Source organism: Aotus nancymaae, unplaced genomic scaffold (assembly GCF_030222135.1).
Source record: "Aotus nancymaae isolate 86718 unplaced genomic scaffold, 86718_ANA_hifiasm-v0.15.2.pri h1tg000010l, whole genome shotgun sequence".
NCBI classification, from domain to species: Eukaryota; Metazoa; Chordata; class Mammalia; order Primates; family Aotidae; genus Aotus; species Aotus nancymaae.
In genome coordinates, this window is record NW_026988421.1 from 63,018,289 (window position 1) to 63,042,957 (window position 24,669).

Below are 24,669 nucleotides of genomic sequence, written 5' to 3' on the forward strand. Positions count from 1 at the left end.
CAGGGAAGGAACCCTGTTCCCCCAAGTCAGCCTAGTGAGGCCCCTTCCTTTGGAGAACAGGAAATTCCCCAGGCAAAAGCCAGGTGGGCCCATGAACAGTTCCTTTGGTCTGCACTGCCACCCAGTGGCCACAGTGTAGCACATCAGGTTCCAATCCTGCCCACACCTGACTGCCTTGGGACCCTCTCGCTTCTCCCAGACCTGCGCAAGAACTTCGATCAGGAGCCTCTGGGCAAGGAGGTGCCCCTGGACCATGAGGTTCTCCTGCAGTGCCGCCCGCCGGAGGGGATGCCCATGGCCGAGGTGAGCAGGGACGTAGGGACCACTGAGCATGGCCCTGTGGCCATGCCTGCAGGGGCCAGGCAGGCATAGTATTTACCACCAGCCATGATGCTAGTCTCCCAGAGCCCTCCCCCTTTTACAGATGAGATCCAGGCTTGGGACAGGGAAGGGAGCTGCCACTTCTGCAGAACACAGCACATGCCAGATCCCAGCTGGGCCTGCCACAGGCATAATGCCACAGGATAGGGAGGCTAGGGCAGAAATCCCCAGAACTCCTGGCAGGGGCTCCCTAGGTAGACCCCCAGCTCAGTCTCTATCTCCTGCCCCACCCAGAAGCCAAGGCCCCAGCTTTATGGCTGCCAAAGAGTCCCATGATGCGTGTGTGTGAGTGTGTTCTCCCCAGCCGGTCACCCCTTCCTGAAAGCACACAGCCTTTGGATTGCCTGTCCTCTCTCACCGTCCGTACCTGTGTTCCAGAAACTCCCTGCACTGGCGGTCCAGGGATTAGGGCTTTGCCCAGTGGAGCAGAGGGTTGGAGCAGTCGGGACCTTGGACTTCTAGCCTGGGATCAGCCCTGTCTGATCCCCAAAAACGTGCACTCATCACTCAGCCTCTCCCAGCCCTAGCTCTCCTCTGCACAATGGGCTCAGACAAACACCCCTGGCTCATGTATCCCAGGCACTTGGCACGCTGGTCTCTGCAGCCGCCCTGCAAAGCGATGTTACCATTCCATCCTACAGTGGGGAAGCAGGGCTGGGAGGGGCCCAGTGGCCACCTAGGGCAAGGCAGCTGGTGAGTGGCAGAGCTGGGGTTTGGACCCAGGTCTGCCAGATCCGGGGACCTTGTTCCTATCACCTCCCAGCCTTTTTATCCTGGCTAGCAGAGCCGGGAGGAGTTAATGATAAAGACAGATACTCCTAGCTAGTGCTTATTTAGTTAGCTTAACTCAACTTACTCTGAGCACTGTTCTCGGCACCTCACACATGCTAACTCGTGTAATCCTCACAATGGATCCCTATGGGGTAGGTGCTATTCACTTCCATCTTGCAGTTGATGAAATTGAGGCCCTGAGTGATAAGTCCCCTCCCAAGACTGCCCGGCTGCCAAATGGCGCTCTTAACCACGGAGCTGTACAGTGCTATAGTCCCCCCAAGGTCCTGCCTTGTCACCGTCACGACCGTGGTGTTGACCCTGGTAGAACTGCCCTGTTTATGGTCAGACCTGCCCTGGGCCCTCACTGCCCCCTCACCCCCACTCTTGCAGGTGGAATGGCTCAAGAATGAGGATGTCATCGACCCCACCCAGGACACCAACTTCCTGCTCACCATCGACCACAACCTCATCATCCGCCAGGCTCGCCTGTCGGACACGGCCAACTATACCTGCGTGGCCAAGAACATCGTGGCCAAACGCCGGAGTACCACTGCCACCGTTACCGTCTACGGTGCGGGCTGCTCGGAGTGGGAGGGGCAGACACGGCCAAGGGAGGGGAGGGGAGAGCCTGGGGCTAGGTGGGACCCCTGGATTGGTAGAGGATGCAGCCCAGAGAGAGGAAGTGATTTGACCAAGGTCACAACGCAGCAAAATTCATGGCCAAGTTGGGCATTCCTGGGTCCCCAGCCAGGAGCACTCCCCAGTTCTCAGGATGCCTTGGCTAACTCTGACAGAGAAGACCCAATTCTCTGTAAGTCTGGGGGCTGAGGCAGGGCCCAGTCAGTGTGCCCAGAAGCCTGTTGTCCTGCTAGAGTTAAGGACCGATGCCCAGGCTTGTAAGCTGTTCTTTGCTGCCCCCTTGGGCCCTATGGGTGGAAGGAGCGGAGCCAAAGCTAAGCTGACTTTACAGAGTCCTAGAAAGAGGCCCAGGCACAGTCCCAGGCCCCCAACACTCCCAGGGTGACCCTGGGGAAGTGGCAGCCCTTTCTGGATCTTCCTTGCCGTCTTACAACAAGGTGGGGGCATAGACGGTAACTTCCTGGGTCCCCTCTAGTGCTGGCGGTTGCAGCCCAGCTCTGCCTGCCTCTTCTGAGTCCCTCACGCTGTAGGCAGAAAGGATCTCACCAGGGAGGCCAGGCTTCAGCAGAGGAGCCTCGTCAGGGTGAGGGATGGGTTTAGGGGAGGGTAGAGGGTCCCAGAGCCAGGCCAACCAGGTGACAGCTGCTGCCTTGCAGTGAATGGTGGCTGGTCCAGCTGGGCAGAGTGGTCACCCTGCTCCAACCGCTGTGGCCGAGGCTGGCAGAAGCGCACCCGGACCTGCACCAACCCCACTCCACTCAACGGAGGGGCCTTCTGCGAGGGCCAGGCCTTCCAGAAGACCGCCTGCACCACCGTCTGCCCAGGTAAGGTGCCTTGTCCACACTCAGCCCCACCCTGAACCCTGTCCCACCCTCTGTATTGTGTGCCAGAGCCAGGATGGCCATTCTCTCCCCAGCATGGGGAGCAGAATGTGCCTGTCCCAAGCCCACAGCCGACTGCCCAGGCTGGACTAGATGCTCTGACCACTGACCCCTTAATCTGCCCTGGGCTGCAGGTGAGATGGAGGCAGAGGCTCTGAGGGGTGGCCCCTTCTCTCTGACCCTCTAGCCTGGGCTCTTCTGCCCTCCAAGCTAAGGGTTCTGAGTGTCAGTGTGTCAGCCAGCCTCAGGCCAAGGTTTCAGAGCTGCCCAGCCTCAGGGACAGCCTCTTGCCCAGCCTCAGGGACAGCCTCTTGCCCCTAATGGTTAAGACGACTGTGGCCACAGACCCTATTCCTACTGACAGTCCTCCCATTCATCTCACTCTCCGTAGCGGCCCCTCTGCTCCCCTGCCCCCCACATGTGCTGCGTTCTCTCTCTTGGGTGGTGTGTTTGTGCCTACATTGTTTTTCTTTACCCTGTTTGTGTCTGTGTGTGTACAGTTGTGGACTGGGCTGTCTCGTGTTGATAAGCTTACACATCTATCTGTACCCTCTTTGTCCACCTGCCTGGTTCATTTGGCTGCTCCTTGGCATGTGCCATGTGGATATCATGTGGATTTCCCTGTGTGGCACACATGTGTCCTGGGTCCCTCTTTTCCTTCCATGGTGTGTATGCATGCATGTGTGTTCGGGCATTGCTGTGTTCTGCACGCGTGACTGTGTGTGCCCATGTCTGTGCGTGCACATGCTCCTGAGTGTCATACTCTTACAGTTGATGGGGCGTGGACGGAGTGGAGCAAGTGGTCAGCCTGCAGCACCGAGTGTGCCCACTGGCGCAGCCGCGAGTGCATGGCGCCCCCGCCCCAGAACGGAGGCCGTGACTGCAGCGGGACACTGCTCGACTCTAAGAACTGCACAGACGGGCTGTGTATGCAAAGTGAGTCATGGGGAAGTTGGGGCCCTGGGGGTGGGGACTCTGGAGCCACGTAAGTGTCCCCCAAACCCAGCCCCATGCCTCAGTGCCCGGCCTGCAGTGCAGCAGTCCTCAGGGTCTCTGCCCCCCACCACATCCATCATCTCATCTCATCGTTCCCTCGCCTTCTCTGCCGTCCTTTCCCTGTCACCTGTGTCATTGTCTTTCCCTTTATTTCCCTTGACAGATAAGAAAACTCTAAGCGACCCCAACAGCCACCGTAAGTCCCATTTCATGGCTGTCCTTTTTCCCCTGGGGGATCTCTGGTTCTCTTTGGCTGGCTTTACCCGGGTGCAGGGTTCAGGGCAGGGAGAGCTGCAGATGCCCCCACCCACCCCCATGGGGTCATCTACACCTGACACTGCATGTGTCTGCATCTCCATCACGGCAGACAGGCAAACCCTTGACTAACAGAAAAGAAAGGCCCTAGGACACCCCACTGAGCCTCCTCTCATAGGAGGGGAAACTGAGTCCCAGAGAGATGAAGGGACTTGCCAGAGACCCAGCCAAGAAGTAGCAGAGCCAAGATTTGAACCAAAACATTTTTATAGCCAAAGCTGGTGTTCTTAGCCATATGCCCTTGGCCTTCCTCTCTGGGCCAGGTCCAGGGAGTCACCATTCCAGTCCAGCCTCATGCCCGTTTGCTGTGCCTCCATGTCAGCAGCTGGGCCAAGCCTCCCAAATTGTCTGTGATGCCCGCTGCCCAGCGTCAGCTCCCGAGGGCTCGCCCTCCAGCCCCAGAGGCTGAGCTGCCACTGCATTCACATCACAGCAGCAAAGCCACTTGAGCAGATTGGCCCATGGTAATTAAACTACAATTTCCAGATAGTTCTGGCATCATAAAATCAGTGAGGCCCTCACCCAAGCTCACTGGGGGTCGGGCTGGAGTGTAAATCACCAGGCAAGTGGCCTGGGTGTTAGTGAGGGCATCAGGAGGCAGAGCCAAGCTGGGGGAGCCATTTCTCTGCTGAGCCAAGAGCCCAGCCCTGAGGGGTCCTCTGGGGAGCCCAAGAGTGAGGGCTGCTGAGGAGAGATACAGCAGGACAGAAGTCGGAAGTGGGCAGACATCTGGGGCTGGGAGCCATGCCCTGCCTTGCTGAAAGCCTCAAGCTGACCCCAAGCACAGAGTGTGGAGGACTCCAGGCAGAGGAAGCAGGCCTATTCTCTGAGGGACCCCCAGGGAGAGAGCACGTGAACAGGTGCTTCCTGGAGCTCCCGAAGGAAGCAAGGGGAAGAGCAGCCATCTTGGCTGCCATCTTTGCTCTCCCTGAACTGCCCAGTGTGGAAGCCACCAGCCATATGCGGCTGTTTAAACTTACATATAGCTTAATTAAAATTAGATACATTTTTTAATTCAGTTCCTCCATGGTACGGGCCACATTTGAGTTGTTCAGGAGCCTTATGTGACTAGTGGCTGCATACGGGACAGTGCAGACGTAGGCTATTCCACCACTGTAGAAAGCTCTACCACACAGCCCTACTTCAGGCCCTGCCACTTTGACCGTGGTGCTTCCTGCCCAGCCATGTCTGCCTGGGGGAGGAAAGCGTAGCCATGGGTTACCTCCCTGGCCCATCCTTCTCCCCACCTGCTCACCTCTTCTCCACCCCATTGCCGTGCATCTCATTCCATGCCTTCGGCTCCCCGTCCCTCCACCTCCCACCCTCAGAGCATGGAATGGAAGAAGAGGTCAGAACAGCTACTTACAAAGAAACAGAGCCAGGGCCTTTGGTTCTATGGAAATTGCTATAGACTCAGTGGTTTTAATCCCAGCGCTCACAGGGCAAATGGTGTAGCCCCAGTGACTCCCAGCCACAGACCCTGTCTCCTCAGCAGTGAGCATGAGTTCACACATGGCATGATCATGTTTGTTCTTTTTTTTCTCACTGCTACAACTAGGAGGGCAGTAAGGCAGGGACTTTGAGCCCGTCTTACCAATAGAGGAGTTCAAGGCTTGCCCAAGGTTGCCAGCCTGTGGAGGCAGGGCTCATACTGGAACTCAGCACCACGCTGGTTGGGCCTGGGCCCTGCCCTTTCTAGGGACCCAGGGCCTCCCTGACTCCCGCAGCGCCTGGTCTGCCTCTTATGTGGTCCTCCTGTCCCTGCAGTGCTGGAGGCCTCGGGGGACGCGGCGCTGTATGCGGGGCTTGTGGTGGCCATCTTCGTGGTCGTGGCCGTGCTCATGGCGGTGGGGGTGGTGGTGTACCGCCGCAACTGCCATGACTTCGACACAGACATCACTGACTCATCTGCCGCTCTGACCGGTGGTTTCCACCCTGTCAACTTCAAGACGGCGAGGCCTAGTAAGAACCCAAGGGTGTCTGGGGTGGTTGGCAGAGGCAGGATATCCAGAGGGCTGTGGTGGCACCCCGACCAGAGCCAGGCTCTTGACTCCCTCCTGGGGTTTTTCCGGAGTTTGCTCTGGAAATAACTATGTGGATGGGTGTGGATTAGAGAAATACAGAGAAGGAAGGGAATGACCCAGGCTGTGGGATTCCCAAAGCTTCCTGCAGCTGGCAGCAATTGAGCCTTTCACAGCTGGACATTTGGGTAGGATTTGCAGTGGGAGCTGGGCCAGTGAGCTGAGGCACAGCTGGGTCTGACTGTAGCCCCCACTCCTGCAGGCAACCCGCAGCTCCTACACCCCTCTGTGCCTCCCGACCTGACAGCCAGCGCCGGCATCTACCGCGGACCCGTGTGTGCCCTGCAGGACTCCACCGACAAGATCCTCATGACCAACTCTCCCCTGCTGGACTCCTTACCCAGCCTCAAGGTCAAGGTCTACAGCTCCAGCACCACAGGCTCTGGGCAAGGCCTGGCAGACGGGGCTGACCTGCTGGGAGTCCTGCCGCCGGGAACATACCCTAGCGATTTCACCCGGGACAGCCACTTCCTGCACCTGCGCAGCGCCAGCCTCGGCTCCCAGCAGCTCCTGGGCCTGCCCCGAGACCCGGGGAGCAGCGTCAGCGGCACCTTTGGCTGCCTGGGTGGGAGGCTCAGCATCCCCGGCACAGGTGAGGCCCTGCCCTGCTTGTGCGTCAGCCTGGCCTTAGCACCTCCTCTGTGGGCTACCCCAACACCCATCCAGCAGAAGATAGGGCTGCCCTATCCCATCTCACAGATGGGGAAGGGGAAGCCTGGCGGCAGGAAATGCGTATAAAATAGAGGTCTGACTAAGAAGAACTAGGCTTCAGGCCTGCCTGTGCCCTCACTAGGGCAGAGGAACCCTGGGCTGGCCACCTGCTAAGCCTCAGTGTCTCTGTTAAGTGAGAGAGAATAGATCTATGTAGTTTAGCAAACCTACAAAGCACTGTCCTAGAACTAGCAGCAGAGGGGCAGCAGTGCCCATCTTAGATCGCAAAGCCAGCAATTAGCAGCTTCCCAGCATCATACACTGAGTTAGGAGATAAGCTAGGACTTGGACCTCCAGACCTCATAGCAATGTCAGAGACCCCTGTCTTCCTAGACAAGCCATCACTGGTCAGTGACGTGGCCTTTGCTTGCACCCAATCCCCAGACCCTCTCCTCCACCTCTGGCTGGTGACCACCTGCAGAACAAGAGATACCTTTCTCTCCCGGCCAACTTCCCAACCCCTGTCCTCCTAAGCTCCTGGACTCCCTGCCGACCTCCCTTTCCCCATAGGGGTCAGCCTGCTGGTGCCCAATGGAGCCATTCCCCAGGGCAAGTTCTACGAGATGTATCTACTCATCAACAAGGCAGAAAACACCCTGTGAGTAGAACCCCAGCCCCTGCTCCTTTTTCTTCCTCCCATCCCTTGCTGCCTGCCCACACTTGGCTCCCCTTCTAAGCCTGATGCTAAGACCAGACAGTCCTCCAAAAAAAGCATTAGTCTTATTGCTTCCATGTTTAAAACTTGCAGAACCAACACCGTAAATTGTAAAGCTCAAAGGCAAGGGGGAGCTGGCTGCAAAGATGACAAAGGGCTGAATATCCTTACTATGTAAAGAGATTTTGTAGATCAGTAAGAAAAACTAAACATCTTACTGTGAAATTGGGCAAAGGATAGGAACAAGTGATTCACACACACTCTCTTTCACACACACACTGGCCAGTAGGTGATGAGAAAATGTTCAGTCTAATTTGCAGTCAAAGAAAACAAATGAAAACAACCATGAGGTATTTCGGGATTTTTTTTTAGATTAAGGAATTTGTAAGGACCTTTTTCCAAGGTCCAAATGATAATACCCTGATGCTGGCAAGAGGAACATGGCCTCCTGTGGCACGTGGGAGTATAGACTGGAACCAGCTCTCTGGAGGGCACTTTGACGCGACCTGTCAAAAACATTCCACAACCTTGGAAAATTTAAGCAAGGAATTTTGAGCTATGATAATGTTGCAGTGGGATAGCAGAAATCTGCAAACAACCTCAAGGTTCATGCCATTTTCTCTGCCTCCTTTGCCCTCATGACCTCTGGGAATGCAGAGCCCTGAGTGGCAGAGCTGCCCTCTACCTGCTGGTCAGTGGGCAGACTTCGGCACCCAGCGGGACTCTGCACCCTTGCTGAGCTCTGCAGGCCTCCCCTCACTGCCTCCCTCCTGCCCTGTGTCCTCCCCAGCCCGCTGTCAGAAGGGACCCAGACAGTATTGAGCCCCTCGGTGACCTGCGGGCCTGCAGGCCTCCTGCTGTGCCGCCCCGTCATCCTCACCATGCCCCACTGTGCCGAAGTCAGTGCTGGCGACTGGATCTTTCAGCTCAAGACCCAGGCCCACCAGGGCCACTGGGAGGTGAGAGCCAGGGTGAAGGCTGGCCCAGCTCTCCCAACCTGCCCAGAGCAGCAAGAGAAAGCCCCTTGCATCTGGCCCAGGCTGAATAACTGTGACCACTACCCTACCCTTGCTGTCCCCTCTAGGAGGTGGTAACCCTGGACGAGGAGACCCTGAACACACCCTGCTACTGCCAGCTGGAGCCCAGGGCCTGCCACATCCTGCTGGATCAGCTGGGCACCTACGTGTTCACGGGCGAGTCCTACTCCCGCTCAGCAGTCAAGCGGCTCCAGCTGGCCGTCTTTGCCCCCGCCCTCTGCACCTCCCTGGAGTATAGCCTCCGGGTCTACTGCCTGGAGGACACGCCTGTGGCACTGAAGGTAGGGCCAACTGCAGGTGCCCACACAACCCTGGTTGGCCAGCTGCATGGTCTCTGCCAGCATCTCCCTCCCCAGGCTCATGGGCCCTCCCTACCACCAGCCTTATTAGGTCACGCATGTGGCCCTGACACACTGAAACAGCCTTGGGCACAGGGCCTGCCTCACCAAGATCCAGGTTAGAGGTGGGAGGCAGACTAGGAATCCCTGAAGGCTCTGATGGGGTCTGCCCAGGACTGAGGGAGCATCAGACTGGGAGGGACCTGAGCTGGTGGGGAGGATCTCTGAGAAAGCTGACACGTAGGAGTGAAGGGCATTCCAGACCAACAGAAATGACTGTGTTTCATATCTGTTTCAGCATGACCGACTGAAAGGCATAGGGAATGTATGAATGTGAGGGCGGGAGAGATGGGCAGGGCTCAACTTCCCAGGAGCCTCAGGGGTCGTCCCAAGGAATTTGGAATCTATCCTGTAGGAACGGGGATGGACCTGGAAGACACCTGTTCACAGGTGCTCTTTAGCAAGCCTCTGTGGCTACACTCAGGTGGGTAGATAAGAGGTGGAGAGGCCTGTTGAGAAGCTGGGGCTTGACCCTGGGCCACAGGTAGTGGCAGCAGCCAGGAAAGGCGGGGCTGGATGCTGTGTATTATGGTCAGTCGAATGGACGGAACCAGTGACTGATGGGATGGGCAGTGAGAGTAGGGGTTACGGCTGACAGCCAGGCTCCTAGCATATGCAAAAGGATGGAGAGCAGTGCCCCAAGTGAAGGATGGGTTGTACAGATGAGGAGTGGTTGGGACTGGAGGGAGGGAAGTGGGGGGGTCTTTTAGTACCTAGAGCCTGATGACGGCAGGTGCGGAGCCCTGCATTAGCACCACTATTCACCACCCCGCCGAGCATCAGAGCCCTTGTGCATTCCTTCGAGTGTTCCTCCCATTTTCAGGAGCTCAGGCTCATCCTTCATGGTCCTTTCCGGTGGCTCCAGAATGCGCCTCCCATTCCTGCTCCCTGGTCCAACCCCTTCATCTCCCAGGTTCATGGGACTTGTTCCAAAGCCCACACTGCAGACAACATAGGTGAAAGGCCCATGAGAGAAGGAGTGTCCCATGCTGGGAGGACACTGGCTTGAGACTCCAGTGGCCCTGCAATGGGTGGGAGGCACCTGGGAAGTGCTCCTGCAGCTGGATCTCTTGGTCCTGGGTCACTTGCTAATGTCCAGCTTTGACCTCAGGGTGGTATACAAATCAAGAGGGAAGTTACCAGGTTTTGGCCTGATGGCATTCTTTGTTTATTGAACCCCCCCATCCATTATCCATCCATCTGTCCCTCTGTTCATCCATCCATCCATCTTTCTGTTAATCTGACCATACACTCATTTAGTCACCAGCCCATCTGTTTACCCAGTCAATTCTCGTCTATCCATTCATTTATCTTTTCTTCTATCTTTCTATTCACAAACCCATCCTTGTATATCCATCTATATATTCATCTGTCTGTCTTTCTAGCCATCTATCCATTTATCCATCCATCTGTCCATTTATTAGCCATACGGTCATCTGTAAATTCATTCATCTAGTCATCTGTCCCACTGTCTGTCATCCATCCATCATCCATTCATCTTCCCACACCATAAGCCCTCTGTGAGCTCTTGCAGATGCCCAGCCATGCACTCAGATGGGCCCCTGCCCCCTGCCCCACAGAGTGTAGCAGAAGAGGCCCATTGGCCAAGTGTGATGGGCTCCCCTTCCCCATGCCCCTGGCCTACAGGAGGTGCTCGAGCTGGAGCGGACTCTGGGTGGCTACTTGGTGGAGGAGCCAAAACCCCTGGTGTTCAAGGACAGTTACCACAACCTGCGCCTCTCTCTCCATGACCTCCCCCATGCCCATTGGAGGAGCAAGCTGCTGGCCAAATATCAGGTGAGGGCTGGGCTCATGGGTGCGGAGGGGCACCACTTAAAGGCTGCCCAGGAAGACCAGCTCCCTCCCGCTCTGTCCTGTGCCTTACCCCTCCCTGGGTCTCTCATTGCTGCCTCTATCTCCTCTCAGCCCAGGCTCCCAGCCATCCCCAGGCACGTCCCCAAATTCATGGTGATGGGCAGCCACATGCACACTCTTGCCCTGTCACACACCCCCATGCACAGATGCCTGTGCCCTTCATCCTCACAGAGCCTCCCCCCACCCTTCCAGGCATGTCCTCCTGGCAGACTGTCCATCTCATCTCTGACACCACAGCCTGCTGCCCACCCAGCAGCACTGAGACCATGAGACCCCTCAGCCCCCGACACACACACACACACACACACACACACACACACACACACACACGTGCCTTTCCCTCCCCCACATACACCGCCTCAGCTCCCTTCTGGAACTGAGGGCCTGACACCAACTCAGCTGGCTAGCTTAGGGTACTTGACCTCTGCCCATCTGGGAGGAGGGGCCTGAACTGCCCCTTGAAGCTCCCAACCCTCCCCGAAGCCTCCATTTCCATGAGGACAGGGCAGGCTGGCCTCGCCTGCCTGGTCCTGATGCCCTCCTCCTGCAGGAGATCCCCTTCTATCACATCTGGAGTGGCAGCCAGAAGGCCCTGCACTGCACTTTCACCCTGGAGAGGCACAGCTTGGCCTCCACGGAGCTCACCTGCAAGATCTGTGTGCGGCAGGTGGAAGGGGAAGGCCAGATATTCCAGCTGCACACCACGCTGGCAGAGGTGAGGGAAGGGGGGCTAGACATTCCAGCTGCACACCACGCTGATGGGGCTGAGGGAAGGGGGGCCAGATATTCCAGCTAAACACCACACTGGCGGAGGTGAGGGAAGAGGGGGCAGATATTCCAGCTGCACACCACTCTGGTGGAGGTGAGGGAAGGGAGGGAAGATATTCCAGCTGCACACCACGCTGGTGGGAGTGAGGGAAGGGAGGGCTGATATTCTAGCTGCACACCACGCTGGTGGGGGTGAGGGAAGGGAGGGCAGATACTCTAGCTGCACACCACACTGGTGGGGGTGAGGGAAGGGAGGGCAGATATTCCAGCTGCACACCATGCTGGTGGGGGTGAGGGAACGGGGGCCAGATATTCCAGTTGCACACTACTCTGGCGGAGGTGAGGGCCAGAGGTCACTGTCCTCTGGGGTCTGGGGCTAGGAGGCACCACACAGACCCCTGTAGTTCCCTCTCACCTCCCAAGTCTGAGCGGGGATTTGGTCATGTTTTGCTAACAAGCATCATTCATTGATTGAGTGAGATCAATATTGATTTAGTGAGATCAATGAATGCTTGGCATGTACCAGAAAACTTATATGATCTCACTAAATCTTCTCAAACACTGGGAGACGCATGACAGATATGATCCCCACCTGGGAGGTGAGAAAGTAGGCTTCAGGAAGGGCAAGGATTTGCACACAATACAATGGCAAGACTGGATTTGAACCCAGGCTGATGCAAGGACCAGGTCTGTGGTTCTCAACCACTATAAATCCATACTGAGGTTTAAAAATCCAGGCCATCCAGGACAACACTAGATCCTATTCTTGGGGCATTGTAAAGAGCACTGGATATAGATCTGGACCCAGGTCTGCCACTAACTTGGCATGTGGCCATGAGCAAGCCACTCCCCATTTCTAGACTTCACTTTCCACCTGTAAAATGGGTGCATGTGGGTTAGACTATGGCTGGAGCTTCTTGGGGCTTCCTAACTATGAGGCTGCATCTGCATTTGCCTGAGGCCTTACATAAGCATGGTGCACCCCCTGAGACCTAGAGGGTGGCCATGCAGGCCTTGCCCTTGGGAACTGACCCTTCAGGGGAGAAGCTCCTGCCTGAGCAGTAGGAGCCTGTCCAGAGGAGTGGGAGTGACTCAAGGCTCAATGAACTCACAGTCCAAGGGCAAGGAGGCTGGAGGGCAGACGCCGAGCGCTGTGCCCCCTCACTCTTGGTCCCCTGCCCTTATAGACACCTGCTGGCTCCCTGGACACTCTCTGCTCTGCCCCTGGTGGCGCCATCACTACCCAACTGGGACCTTATGCCTTCAAGATCCCACTGTCTATCCGCCAGAAAATATGCAACAGCTTAGATGCCCCCAACTCACGGGGCAATGACTGGCGGATGTTGGCGCAAAAGCTCTCTATGGACCGGTGAGTATCCCACACCGTGGCCCACCCCCATCTCCTTCATCCTCAAGGCCTCACAAGGGCAGGCAGGGCACGCAGCCTAACAGCCAGGACCAGCTCCCAGACCAGCTACTCATTTGCCACCATTTGTGGCAAATCAGGAACTCAGCGTTGGACATGCAAAGTTCGAGAATACTGTTCCCTTGAGGAGCATCATGCTCAGAGTGCTGGTCCTGGGGCCAGGCAGATGCTCAGGCCCTGCTATTTTCCCATTGTGCGCGGTAACGCTCCACCTGCCCCTTTCCCGGAACAGCAGGAGACTCGAAGCCAGGGCATCAGCCTGGTGATGTCATTGTCGGCACCTGTTATCTAGGACAGAGCAGGTGCTCTGGAGACACTTGCTGACTGACCAGATACACCTTGGTGTCAAAATCCTTTGGACAACTTCAAATGCTGGATAAACATAAGGCCAATGATAATCAGTATTATACATATTGAAAAATTTGTAATAAACCTGCATTGAGCAGATGCTTTAGATAAGACATTTTACATAGAAATGAGTAGGACTTACAAAGATGGCTAAGGCTTTGTTCCTCCTGTCAGGTGAGTTCATGGGAGCAGGAGGGAGCACAGGGGGCAGGAATGACCACATGCTGCACGTGGCCATTCTCTCTTGGGGCCAGTGTCTTTCAATGATAATAATAACAATGACGATGAACAAGATGGTTACATGCTAGAGACAACACTAGATCATGTAAAGTAAGGGTGATCTTACTTTACATGATCTTGGATCTTGTTGAGAGGTAACTGGCATTCTTCCCATTTTGGGGTCGAGGAGACTGAGACTCTGAGCCACAGGTTCTGACTTGCCCAGAGCCACACAGTAGCTGGAATTCAGACCCAGGACTATGGGACTCCAGAGCCTACAGCCTTCCCACTTTCCCTTGTGCCCCTTCACCCCCAAGCTCCGGGGAAGGGCTGAGTGCTTGGGGACCTCAGTGCCCTCCTTCCCTCTGCCAGGTACCTGAATTACTTTGCCACCAAAGTGAGCCCCACGGGTGTGATCCTGGACCTCTGGGAAGCTCTGCAGCAGGACGATGGGGACCTCAACAGCCTGGCGAGTGCCTTGGAGGAGATGGGCAAGAGTGAGATGCTGGTGGCTGTGGCCACCGATGGGGACTGCTGAGCCTCCTGGGATGGCAGGCTGGCAGGGACTGGCAGGAGGCAGGTGAGGGAGGCCCGGGGCAGCCTCCTGATGGGGTATTTGGCCTCTGCTTCCTCCCAGTTCACAGCCAGAGTTGCCTCACCTCCTCCTCCCCTTCCCCCATACCCAGACCACGACCAGCCTTAGAAAATCCATGTACTCTGTTGTTAGAGGGCCCACAGTCCCTTCTCCATTCCACACGCTCTCTCTCTTTTGGCCTCAGATCTCTGTGTGGGAACCAAGATGGGGCTGAAGCCTCTGGAGGCAGTTGGTGGGGGCAGGCAGGAGGCCCTCCCTCCACCCCCACACTCCCAGTCCCCCGCCCCTCACCCTCAGCCCGGCAACTTCTGGGTTCCATGGGTTTTAGTTCCGTTCTTCATTTTCTTCCTCTGTTATCGATTTCTCCTTTCTCCCTAAGCCCCCTTCTGCTTCCACACCCTTTTCCTCTTTGAAGAATCGAGTACAATTCAGACAAACGGCTTTCTCCTGTCCAAAAGCAAAAAGGCAAAGGAAGGAAAGAAAGAAAACTTCAGACTGCTTTAGTAAGGCTGAAAGAAGAAGAAGAAAAACACCAAAACCACAAGGGAAAAGAAAAACCCAGTTTCTTAGGAAACGCAAATCATTTATTATCCAAATATTTGGATAAGTCCTTTTTAAGAAAAAAAAAAAGAAAATGAAAAACAACACAAAAAATACAAAACTCTCTTCTTGAGTGTGGATGAGAATGGGCAGGCTCACACTTCTGACCAGGAGTGAATGTGCCTCTGTGTGTGTGTGTGTGTGTGTGTGTGTGTGTGTGTGTATACATGTACGCATGTGCTTTGGGGGGAGAAAGACTGAACAGAGAGTACTTTGCTGCTAACGAATTCATCTTGGACTAAATTCGGACAAGGCCTCAGTTTCCCCAGTTGTGCAGGATGTAGGTCAGACAGGGTTTTCACTGTCTAGATTTAGATGGTTAGATTTCCCTCTAAAATCTTAAGCAGATGCTGAATCCATAAAACCAAGGAATGCTGAGGGCTGGAGTGGGTGGCCCTCCTTCCCGCAGCCCCAGGGAGATGCCTCTGGCTCCTGGGAACCGGGATTAAGAAAGTTGGGATGAAAGAGGACTGGTCAGGCCAGCTGTGAGCCAGGTTTTGGTCTGGTGGCTCCTAGAAAGGGATGTGGCCCAGAAGTGGGACTCAAACAGAGGGACAAAGTGGGGTGGAAAGTCCTCCAAGGGCACCTCTCTCCTGTGGGCAGGATAGCTTTACCCTAGCGTGGTTCCAGCCCTGACACCCTCATCCCCTCCTCCACCCAGCAGTCTCTGGAGCAGGTGGGCTGGAGCAGGGTGCTGCTCTTTTGATGGCCAGGAATCCTGAAACTAGCCTTCCCCAGCCTCAGTTTCTCCTTTTGTAAAGCAGAGTGATGGCTGAGAGGTCCTCTCTAGCTGCAGAAGCCCGAGCTTCCCAGTGTCAGTCAGTCCTGTAGCGTGGGAGGCTGGAGGCTGGTGGCCTGGCTGTGCTTTGCCCAGGAGTGGAGGAGGAGGCTGAGAAGCTGGTTTCCCAGCTCTGATCTCCACAGGCACCTCCTGTAACCCTCCTCTCACCCACCTTCTACGGTCTGGGAGATCTGAAATAACCTTCCCCAGTGGGCAGGGTTGCCAGGGTGGAGGGCCAGCACACATCACCCCAACCCAACCTGTTCCAGGGCCCTGCATGAGGCAGCATGAGTCCCTGGCCTTGTGCAGCTGCCTGCCAGTGGCTGGGACCAGGATCGTGCAGTCAGCACAGAGGCCTCATCAAAGGCCTCTCCCTCCCTCTTGGCACTCCAGGCAAGGCAGGTACCACCTTCCCGGACAGCTCTAGGCACTGACCCTAGGGCATACCCCAGCAGGTCTCTGAACAGCTGGGCCTTTGAATGTCTGATATCCTGAGAGGAGGACAGGTTTTAGGGCCTCGATTCCAGCCAGCATCCCCAGCCTGGCTTCCCTGCCATGGACTCAGTGGCTCATGGGGCTTCTGATCACCCACCAGTCCCCCCATGGTACGGCCTGGCTGTGGGCAGAGGGGGACTTGCCTGGAGATGTGAGAGAGGATTTCTTCCACCAGGGCTGCTGAGGGGCCAGGCCTGCCTCAAGGGCTGGGCCTTGGCTGGGCCCCAAGGTTGAGACCAAGGCTCTCGACCCTGGTGCCTCACGTGTGGATGCCGCCTTGGATGAAGGCAGTGAGCCTTCCCTGCCAAAGTGCCCGTCCCATGTGCTTGGCCTCACTGGTCACTGTTAGCCCCTGCACACGTGTGGGCCTCAGTCACATGGCTTTGAGGTCAGTCTGACCAGGCTAGACCACACATGCGGTGACAGGTGGTGCCATTCTCCTCGCAGACTCTGAAGTGCCCACATGCAGCCTGGCAGTCCAAAGACCAGGAATCAAGTTGCAAATCTGCCGTTAAACTGCTGTGTGACTTCAGGCATATCACTGCCTTCTCTGGGCTTCAGTGTCCTTTTCATACCTAGAAGGCTGTGGTCTGAGGCTCTTTGGGTTCAGACACTCTGTGCTAGGCTTCTGTAGGGGACCCTGTGGTCTGCCGTGCCGGCCTCCCTGTTCTTTTCTGTCCTCCCCGCCCCACCCTCAAAAGCTGCTTGCTCTGCCCCCAGGACAGGAGCTTGACGGATGAGGTGCAGCCAGCCACCCAGGTGCCATTTCCAGTCTGACTTCCAGAAATGTGCACCATGTCCTTTCTAGGAGTGATCCCAAATCCTGGAAAGGATTTGCCGACTCCATCCGTCTGTGGAGGCTGCCTGCCTCTGGGGTGGGATCAGTGGTTTCTCCTCCAGTTCAGACCCAAGAGGCAGCTCCACAGGGCATGTACCTGGTGGGCAGCAGCTCAGGTACTGTTGAAGGCGGCAGGGCCCTTACACAGGTGTTTCTATCTCTCTCCTCTCTGGGGTGCGTGTGTGTGTGCGTGTGCGCATGTGCGTGCCTGTGCTTTTCTCTGTGGGCACATCAGACTGCCCCTCCGAGAACACGTGCGTGTGTCCCCACCCGAGCGTGTGTGTGTGTGTGTGTGTGTGTGTGTGTGCTGCCTCTGTGTCCCAGGTTTGGACATCTGGAGGTTGGTGTGCCTGTCTTCTGCCCTCCCTGAGCCCACAGGGTCAGTCAGTGTATCTTCTACGTGCCTCTCCCTCTGCCTTCTCTCACAGTGCCCCCCCGCTGCAGAGCTCAGGGGCAGGGGTTCTCCTGAGGGTGCAGGGGACCCTCCTCATCTCCTGGACCCTCCAGGGCCCTCTGGTCCATGTTCTCCAGCTCCCAGGCAACTGAGCTAGGTCCCTTAGGAGAGGTGACCAGGAGCTTCAGTGCAGGGAGCTCTCAGGGGGGCAAAGGGCTGGACCCCTGCCAGGGCCATGGACATGGTTATATGCCTGAGGGGGAGTGCAGGGCCCCAGGGATGGCCGCCAGTCCCACCTCTGTTTATTCTGTAAACTCCAACCTATAAATAACCTTTAGCATTCCTATTGTAACAAAATTAATTTTTATGAAATAAATTATATTTCCTAGTCTAATAAAATCCAGGTTGCATTGGCTGTCTTCCTGTTGGCAACTGGGAATGACTGCGTTGCTCCTCTCAAAATTCCATGGAAAGTGAAGGTGTCACTGTCAGTTCCGAGCTCTCTGACCCCCAAGAGATGATCAAGCCCAACTGCCTCATTTTGTAGGAGGGAAAACTGACTCAGAGAGCCCCTAGAGTCACACAGCAAGGTAGAGCCCGTGCTGCATCCAGATCCCGGCCCCTGCGCATCTGGATCTATTCAGGAGTTCGTCGTGTGAGTCTGGCAGGGGCTAGGTAATGGGTGAGAGGGACAACACAGAGATGAAGCCCAGGCATCCCTGTCCGTCTCTGAGGAATTCAGAAGGGATCCCCAAGGGTGTTGAGGCTGAAGGGTCAGTTCAGAAACCTCACCTGGGATATATGACTATTGTGCAGGCTGAAAGGGAGTGATGAAAGGGTGGGGATCACATGAGTTGGCCCAAGGCTGCCAGGCATGGTTGGGTAAGTAGCGCACTGGGCAAGAGTACCATATCTAAAGGGGGGAGGGTGGTCCATTCCCCATATGTTGTAGATTTGTGTATTTGCTGAGATGTTTCCAGCAGATGGCAGTAAAGGGTCTTGTGCGAATAAAAGCAAACCCTGCTGTTGAGGACCAGGTGCTTTGTTCTAATGTGCACAGAGGTGCTGCTAGACTGCCAGCAGCCCTGTTTCAGCTGGTCCCCTCCACCCTGTGGACCTCAGGTCTTTCCCTTTGTGCATTGAGTCTGGCCTGAGCATTTCCCAGCATGGATTGCCTGCTCCATGAGTCGAGTCTGTGGTGTCTTAAGTTTGGGCTAAGAGCACCCACTGGCCCCATCTTGGATAGTCATGTTGTCCATGAGCATGTTAAAGGCTCTGAGAAGTCCTGCAGGAAGAAGCTGGTCTCCTCATTTAACACAGAGATCCCAGATATATTTGGCCTGGGAACTTGTTTTCACACCCTGAGTATTTGGTGCCTATAGGCCCTGCCAGTCCTGACTTTCTGGGCTCTGGGTTCCATGTGGCTCTATCACCTAGCTGTCCCCCTGGGAGTGAGGAGCACCTATGGGCTGGATCTGAGACTGGAAGTTACCAAGACAAAGGAAAACCCACATCTGTCCTCTCACGGGGGAGGGGGCAGGCAGGGCACACTGGCACCCACCTGCACACAGACGCCCAGGCTCAGATCATCATCTTTCCCCGGGGACCCAGGGATCTGGAGTGGTCACATGCAGCATGACCTTCCTAGCAGAAATGATTTGCAGGTAAGGATTTATAAAGGAGAAGAGAAAAGGGACAGCTTCATGAGGATGGGGAGGGTGGTGAAGGGAGGGATACAAGGGGCAGGCAGCAGCTCAGCTAAGGAGTGGGCAGAGCCAGGCATGGGGCAGCTATTTCATGCAAGTAGCCCCCACATGTAGGCAGGCAGTCATCTGGGGTTCCCCAGGAGTCAAGGGGACCCATTTAACTCCTTCATTCTCTACCTGCCACTGTCCCTTGGAAGCTCACCTAAAATCAAGTTGGGCAGCAGGTGTGGTACAAAGAGTTCTGGTCCTGACAGTAGGGGACCTGGGTCCCAGCCCCGATGCTGTGGAGTCACTATCCTTCCCTGAGCCTCAGTTTCCCCATCTGTGAAATGTGGGGCGTAGACCTGCTGCTCTGTGAGAGCCCTCTGGCTGATGTAATTCTATAATGGGGCAGGGGTCCTGGCTGTAGGCAGGAGTGTGACAGCCACATCCCTTGGGCCCTCCTTTCTATGACAAGCCCAGGGGACGGTGGAGGAACAACCAGGAGAAGGCAGCAAGGGGGCTGGTTGCAGCCTGGGGCTGTGTGGCTGCCCAGTGAGGGGCCAGAGCCAGTGGCACGAGAACCCACCCAACCAGCCAGCCTGGCGCAGCCAGCATACTGCAGGCCTGTCACTCATGAAAGTGTCCCCTCCTCTCCACTAGGGACCCTAAGAAGAGGAAATCCACTCCAATTCCAGCTGATAGAGTGAGGTCAGACACAGGAAAACCTCATCTAGTCCCGCCCAGCAGATTTTCAAAACCTTTGTCCATTTTAATTGAAAATGATACATGCCTACCATTTAAAAAAAAAAATTAAAAAGTACAACAGAATAGGTGAAAAGTAGATTTCCCTCCTTCCTCTGTTTCTACCTTGTTTCCCTCTCCTCCCCTGTCCCTAGTCCTCCACCCTCATAGAGGCAATTGCTACATTTCTTCTGTAGCCTCCTAGGAAGATCTGTGCACATACAAACTTATTTGTAGGTATAAATATTTAAATACAATGGATTTGATCCAGGAGCCTCAAACCCTTGAGGTATAAACATGAAACTGTTTTCTTTTTCCAGTAACTGCTGAAATTCGTTTTGTCGACACGGTCCCTCCCACTGGCTAGCAGGCTCCCTTAACAACTGGTGGAGGTCCCTGGCTTTTCCCTTGCTTGCTGTTACTAAGACAGTCTCATTTTGTTGCTAAGGCTCAACCAGGCCATCCTGGAACTCCATCGTTACCTTTAACTAAAGCTCTCCAAGACCCCCAGTGCAGGCCACTGAAGGCTGAGGCTGCCTGCCTCCTCATCCCTCAACAGCGATGTCTCCCTCCTCCATCATTTGATGGGAAAAGCTGTCATTAAACCACTTCTGTCTCCTGCACCGGCACAAGCATCTCACACCAAGACCACAGCCTCCTTAGAACTGGGCCCTGGAGAATCCAGTGACTGTTATTGACAAGATGCTATTTGTTTTATTTTTTTGAGGCAGAGTCTTGCTCTGTGGCCTAGGCTGGAGTGCAGTGTGACAATCTCGGCTCACTGCAACCTCCACCTCCCAGATTTGAACAATTATTCTGCCTCAGCCTCCCAAGTATCTGGGATTATAGGTGCTCGCTACCACGCCCAGCTAATTTTTGTATTTTTAGTAGAGACAGGGTTTCACCATGTTGGCCAGGCTGGTCTCAAACTCCTGACCTTGTGATCCACCCTCCTCAGCCTCCCAAAGTGCTGGAATTATAGGTGTGAGCCACGGCGCTCGGCCCAAATCCTGATTTTTCAAAACAGAAATAGTGTAGGGAGGATGACCGTGCTCTGGTTCAACAACCCATTCAGCCCATTGCATTGGTCACCTCTGGGGTAAAGGACAGAAGTCACACACGATGCCCTTGGGAGCCTGCAATCAAAAGAGTAGACACGTCAAAGGGGTGAGGAGCTTTGGGAGCTCGGAGATGCTCCTGACCAAGCCTGGGGGTCCAGAAAGCCTTCCAACATGGGTTGGTTTCCCTGAGATGTAGCTTTTCAAGTATGCATTTTGTGGGAGACACTTGTAGCAAAAGTTTACAATAGCTTTCTTTCATGAAACTTCGTGGCAGGGTGTGGTGGCTCACACCTGTAATCCCGCACTTTCAGAGGCCGAGGCAGCAGGATTGCTTGAGGCCAGTAGTTGATCAGTCTGGACAACACAGTAAGAGTCCATCTCTACAAAATAAAAATCTATTTTTAAAATTGTCAGGCATGGTGTCACACACCTGTAATCCCAGCTCTTTGGGAGGCTGAGACAAGAAGATCTCTTGAGCTCAGGAGTTGAAGTCTGCAGTGAGCTATAATGGTGCCACTGCACTCCAGCCTGGGCAACAGAGTGAGACCTTCTCTCTAAAAAAACAACAAAAAACCTTCTTACTAAGAAAAGATGCTGATGCCCCTTTAGCAGGCTAGACGTGAAGGCTGCTATCTGCAGAGGTGCTCAGATGGTCCACAGGCTCTACTCACACATGTTTATTTGAGTGTAAGTTGGCGTCCCCTCAGTGATCTCAACCCAGGAGCTGCAGAGTCTAGGGGAGGAGCACCAGTGAGTTCCTGCTTTTCTGCAATCAGGAAGGGAAGGGCTGGGCAGCCAGGCCCACTGCGCATGGCTTGAATATGCACAGCCTAGTTTCTCGGCCTAAAAGTCTTCCTCAACATGACAGTACCTAGAAATTCAATCGATATTGCTCTAATCCACAGATGGGCCCAGTACTGGGGGAAGGGGAGTACATCAGGCCTGGACTCAGCCCCCAAGCAGCTCACAGTAGAATAGAGTGAATTGTCATAGCTGGTACCACATACCCTGAGATGGTACCAACAGAGTGTGGGGGGTTGGGGCAGGGAGATGAAAAGGGATCCCTCTAGCTGCCCCGCCTCCAAAGATGGTGATGTGTATGCAGCCTGGCAGAATCCAAGTGAGTACAGGAGCAGGCTGCGGTCTGGGAGGGACAGAGGGGTGTGGCTCCCTACTGGTCACCTGCCCTAGGTTCACATAGATGTGCTCCTGGGCATTGGGGTCAGCTCAAAAAAGCTGGGCCTCAGGAGTTTGTCCACAGACCAAGGGTCAAAAACACACATGTCTCCAGACTGCTCAGTCATGTGAATGAGAGAAGCTGCCAAACCAGCAATTCACTTCACAAAGAAATATGCCTGCTCAGCATTTTCTTGAAACATCAAGCGGTCTCAGCATATCATTAATTCCTCACTTTTCTCAGCAGCACGGGTCTCTATTTGAGTGAAATAGAGGATAGACATCCTGTTCAGTGGCCTTTCACATTTGGCTGCAGTGCTATAGGGAAGCGATAGGGAGAAGTGGGGACTGTGGCCAACTGGAGACCACAGAGCCCACGGGAAGGGGTAGGCCCTCACCACTCAAATCTGTGAGTGCCAAGGACTGCTCCATCCTCCTGCTTTTAGAAACCAGAAACCAGGGTTCAGAAATATACATGAAATCATTCTATTTGTAACTGTTGGCTCCAGTTGTTTGTAAACTGCAGGCCAAACAATATCCATCCAGTTTGCGATCTGCTGTGCGATGGGAAGCTATGGGAAGGTTTTGAAGCAAGGGAGGGTCAGGCGTAACTTCAGGGGTTTGCCGGCTGGGACATAGTCCTGAGCCCCTGGCCCTCTCTAGAGACTGCCAGGCACCCCTGCCGGGGTGTTGCTTTCCCTGGATTGCATCAGGGGACCGTGATGCCCACACCAGCAACCTCCCTCCTGCGTCCCTCTGTGGGATGGTGGCTAAGGCTGGTCCTTTCCCCATGAGCCTCTCCTCTGCCTGATGAAACTCAGGGCAGGGCTTGGCTACCAGGCCCTCAGGTTACAACAATTCTCCTGCTACCAGGTACCCAGGGACAGACGCCCAGCACCCACATCAGTATATACTGCCATTACCCAAAGGGAGTGCACTGGCCAGAGGCTATGGCCAAGGACCACAGGGGTTCATTGGGATCTATTTCACAGGCTTCTAGGATGGCAAAGGCAGGGGTCCTTGGCTGTAATCTAATCCATCCTCATCTGATTCCAGAATTCCCTCCACAATGGCTCAGACAAGGGCTTCCCCAGTCTCTGCTTGAATACTTCCAGAGATGAGGAACTCTCTACTTCCTAATTGTAACAATAGCTGGCATTTTAATAAATGCCTACTTATTTTCACTGCAGGGGCTGATTTTACCCACAGGAATCAATGGGAGTAAGTCTAAGCCTTCCACTCCATGCCACCTTTTCGAATATTTGAAAACAGCTTTCTTGGCCCACCCTGCCTCTTTTCCTCCTGCCAAGTGCTCCTAGTCTCTCAGGCAGCTGGGCTCAGCATCCATGTGGCCACTGGTGCTCCCTTGGGGTTCTGGTGGCTTGCCTCCACTTCCTCAATTCCCACAGGGTAATTACAAAGCTAACATTGTCCGTAGTTCCAGCTTAGCGGCAGGTTTAAGGGAACAAGCTTTGGGGTCAGCGTGACCTTGGTTTATGGCCAGACTCTACCGTCTGCTCTTCATGTGACCTTGAGCCAATTGCCTAAACTCCTGGAACCTCAGATTTTCCAACAATGAGGATGACAAGCCTTCTCTGTAGACTTACTGTAAGGATTAAATGAGGTAATATGTGTAAATATTGAGTGATCAGCATTAATCTCTTTCCATTTTGTCATCATTGGCCCATATCAGCAGTTGCAGGTGTGTCACTGGATGATCACTATCTCTTCTCGCCCATTAGATGAAGATGAGAAGGAGGAATATGCTCCTTGCATTTGCAGACAGCTGAGATTACCAAGCACCATGTGGCCCACATTTTCTGGCTTTAAATAGCCAGGAGGAGACCAGGGCGCCACACAGCTAGAGCACTGACTCCCAGTCCAGTGCTCCCACTACAGCCCCACACAGTGGGCAACACAAGCCAGCTGTATAACCTTTCCTCCCCAGCCTGTACTGCCCCTGACTTGACATATCTCTGTGGCATTCCCCAAATACCTTCATGCCAATGCTTTCCTTGATTACCAGAATGAATCCCACTGCCACTCTGCTGGAGGCAGTCCGGACAGGGACCCTCCTTTTGGCCTCACAGTGGAAAAACACAGGACAATTAGCACCTTGCCCACTTGGATTGGAAGCAGAACTCCAGCACATCTGGGCTAGCACAGATGATTAGCCAGCTTTGGTCTCAGCTCAACACAATCCTCCTTCCATTAAACAAACTTTTACAGTTCTCATGTTGGTGGAAGGAAGACAGACTATCTAAAAATGTGATATGTAAAGATACACAAAAAATAAAGCCGGGCTATGAGCAAGGATAACTGGGGAAGTCAGGGAAGACCACTTCAGCACTACCAAGACAGAGATACAAGGAACTGAGAAACCAGTATCTTAGAGAGAAGGGAAGCTCAGAGAAGTTTGATATTCTGTCCTTCTCCCCCAACCCGAACCCCCCTGCCCAAGTCACTTGCTGATTTCTAATCAGTGAGTGCCAAACTGAAAGCAGCAGGTAAGAGGCCGAGAAGCCAAGCAGAGCTTTTGACAGACCCACGACTACAGGGCATAACACTGGAAGTGAAGGAGGAGCCCTAGTCAGCAACCCAGCCGTTGCCCTGGGGTCTCTGAAGGGCTACAGCCTAGGATAAGGGCAAACAGGAAGCAGATCAGGCCTTAAAAATGGAAATCCAGCCACTCTTAATCCCTACTCCAATCATCTACCAGAAGCTAAAGGTAATTCTCCCTGTGGGAAGATCAGCACCCCTCTAAGTTTTCATTTACAATGTCTAACATTCAGCAAA

General features: G+C 54.6%; 1 protein-coding gene across 4 annotated transcripts in view; it reads left to right on the forward strand.

The window, feature by feature from the left end:
* Window positions 1-17,616, forward strand: part of UNC5B (unc-5 netrin receptor B) — a 90,441-nt gene extending 72,825 nt beyond the window's left edge. For 3 of the 4 annotated variants that reach the window (XM_021676352.2, XM_012460289.2, XM_012460293.3), the window contains 14 exons: window positions 200-303; window positions 1,546-1,726; window positions 2,451-2,618; window positions 3,447-3,611; window positions 3,835-3,867; window positions 5,754-5,948; window positions 6,270-6,659; window positions 7,289-7,376; window positions 8,224-8,392; window positions 8,518-8,751; window positions 10,516-10,665; window positions 11,294-11,458; window positions 12,699-12,880; window positions 13,877-17,616. In XM_021676352.2, coding sequence (XP_021532027.1) covers window positions 200-303; window positions 1,546-1,726; window positions 2,451-2,618; window positions 3,447-3,611; window positions 3,835-3,867; window positions 5,754-5,948; window positions 6,270-6,659; window positions 7,289-7,376; window positions 8,224-8,392; window positions 8,518-8,751; window positions 10,516-10,665; window positions 11,294-11,458; window positions 12,699-12,880; window positions 13,877-14,042 — 2,390 coding nt within the window. In that variant the 3' untranslated portion in view covers window positions 14,043-17,616. The remainder of the gene's footprint in view (window positions 1-199; window positions 304-1,545; window positions 1,727-2,450; window positions 2,619-3,446; window positions 3,612-3,834; window positions 3,868-5,753; window positions 5,949-6,269; window positions 6,660-7,288; window positions 7,377-8,223; window positions 8,393-8,517; window positions 8,752-10,515; window positions 10,666-11,293; window positions 11,459-12,698; window positions 12,881-13,876) is intronic. The other variant, XM_021676353.2, reaches the window with a different exon arrangement.
* The last annotated feature ends 7,053 nt before the right edge of the window (window positions 17,617-24,669 follow it).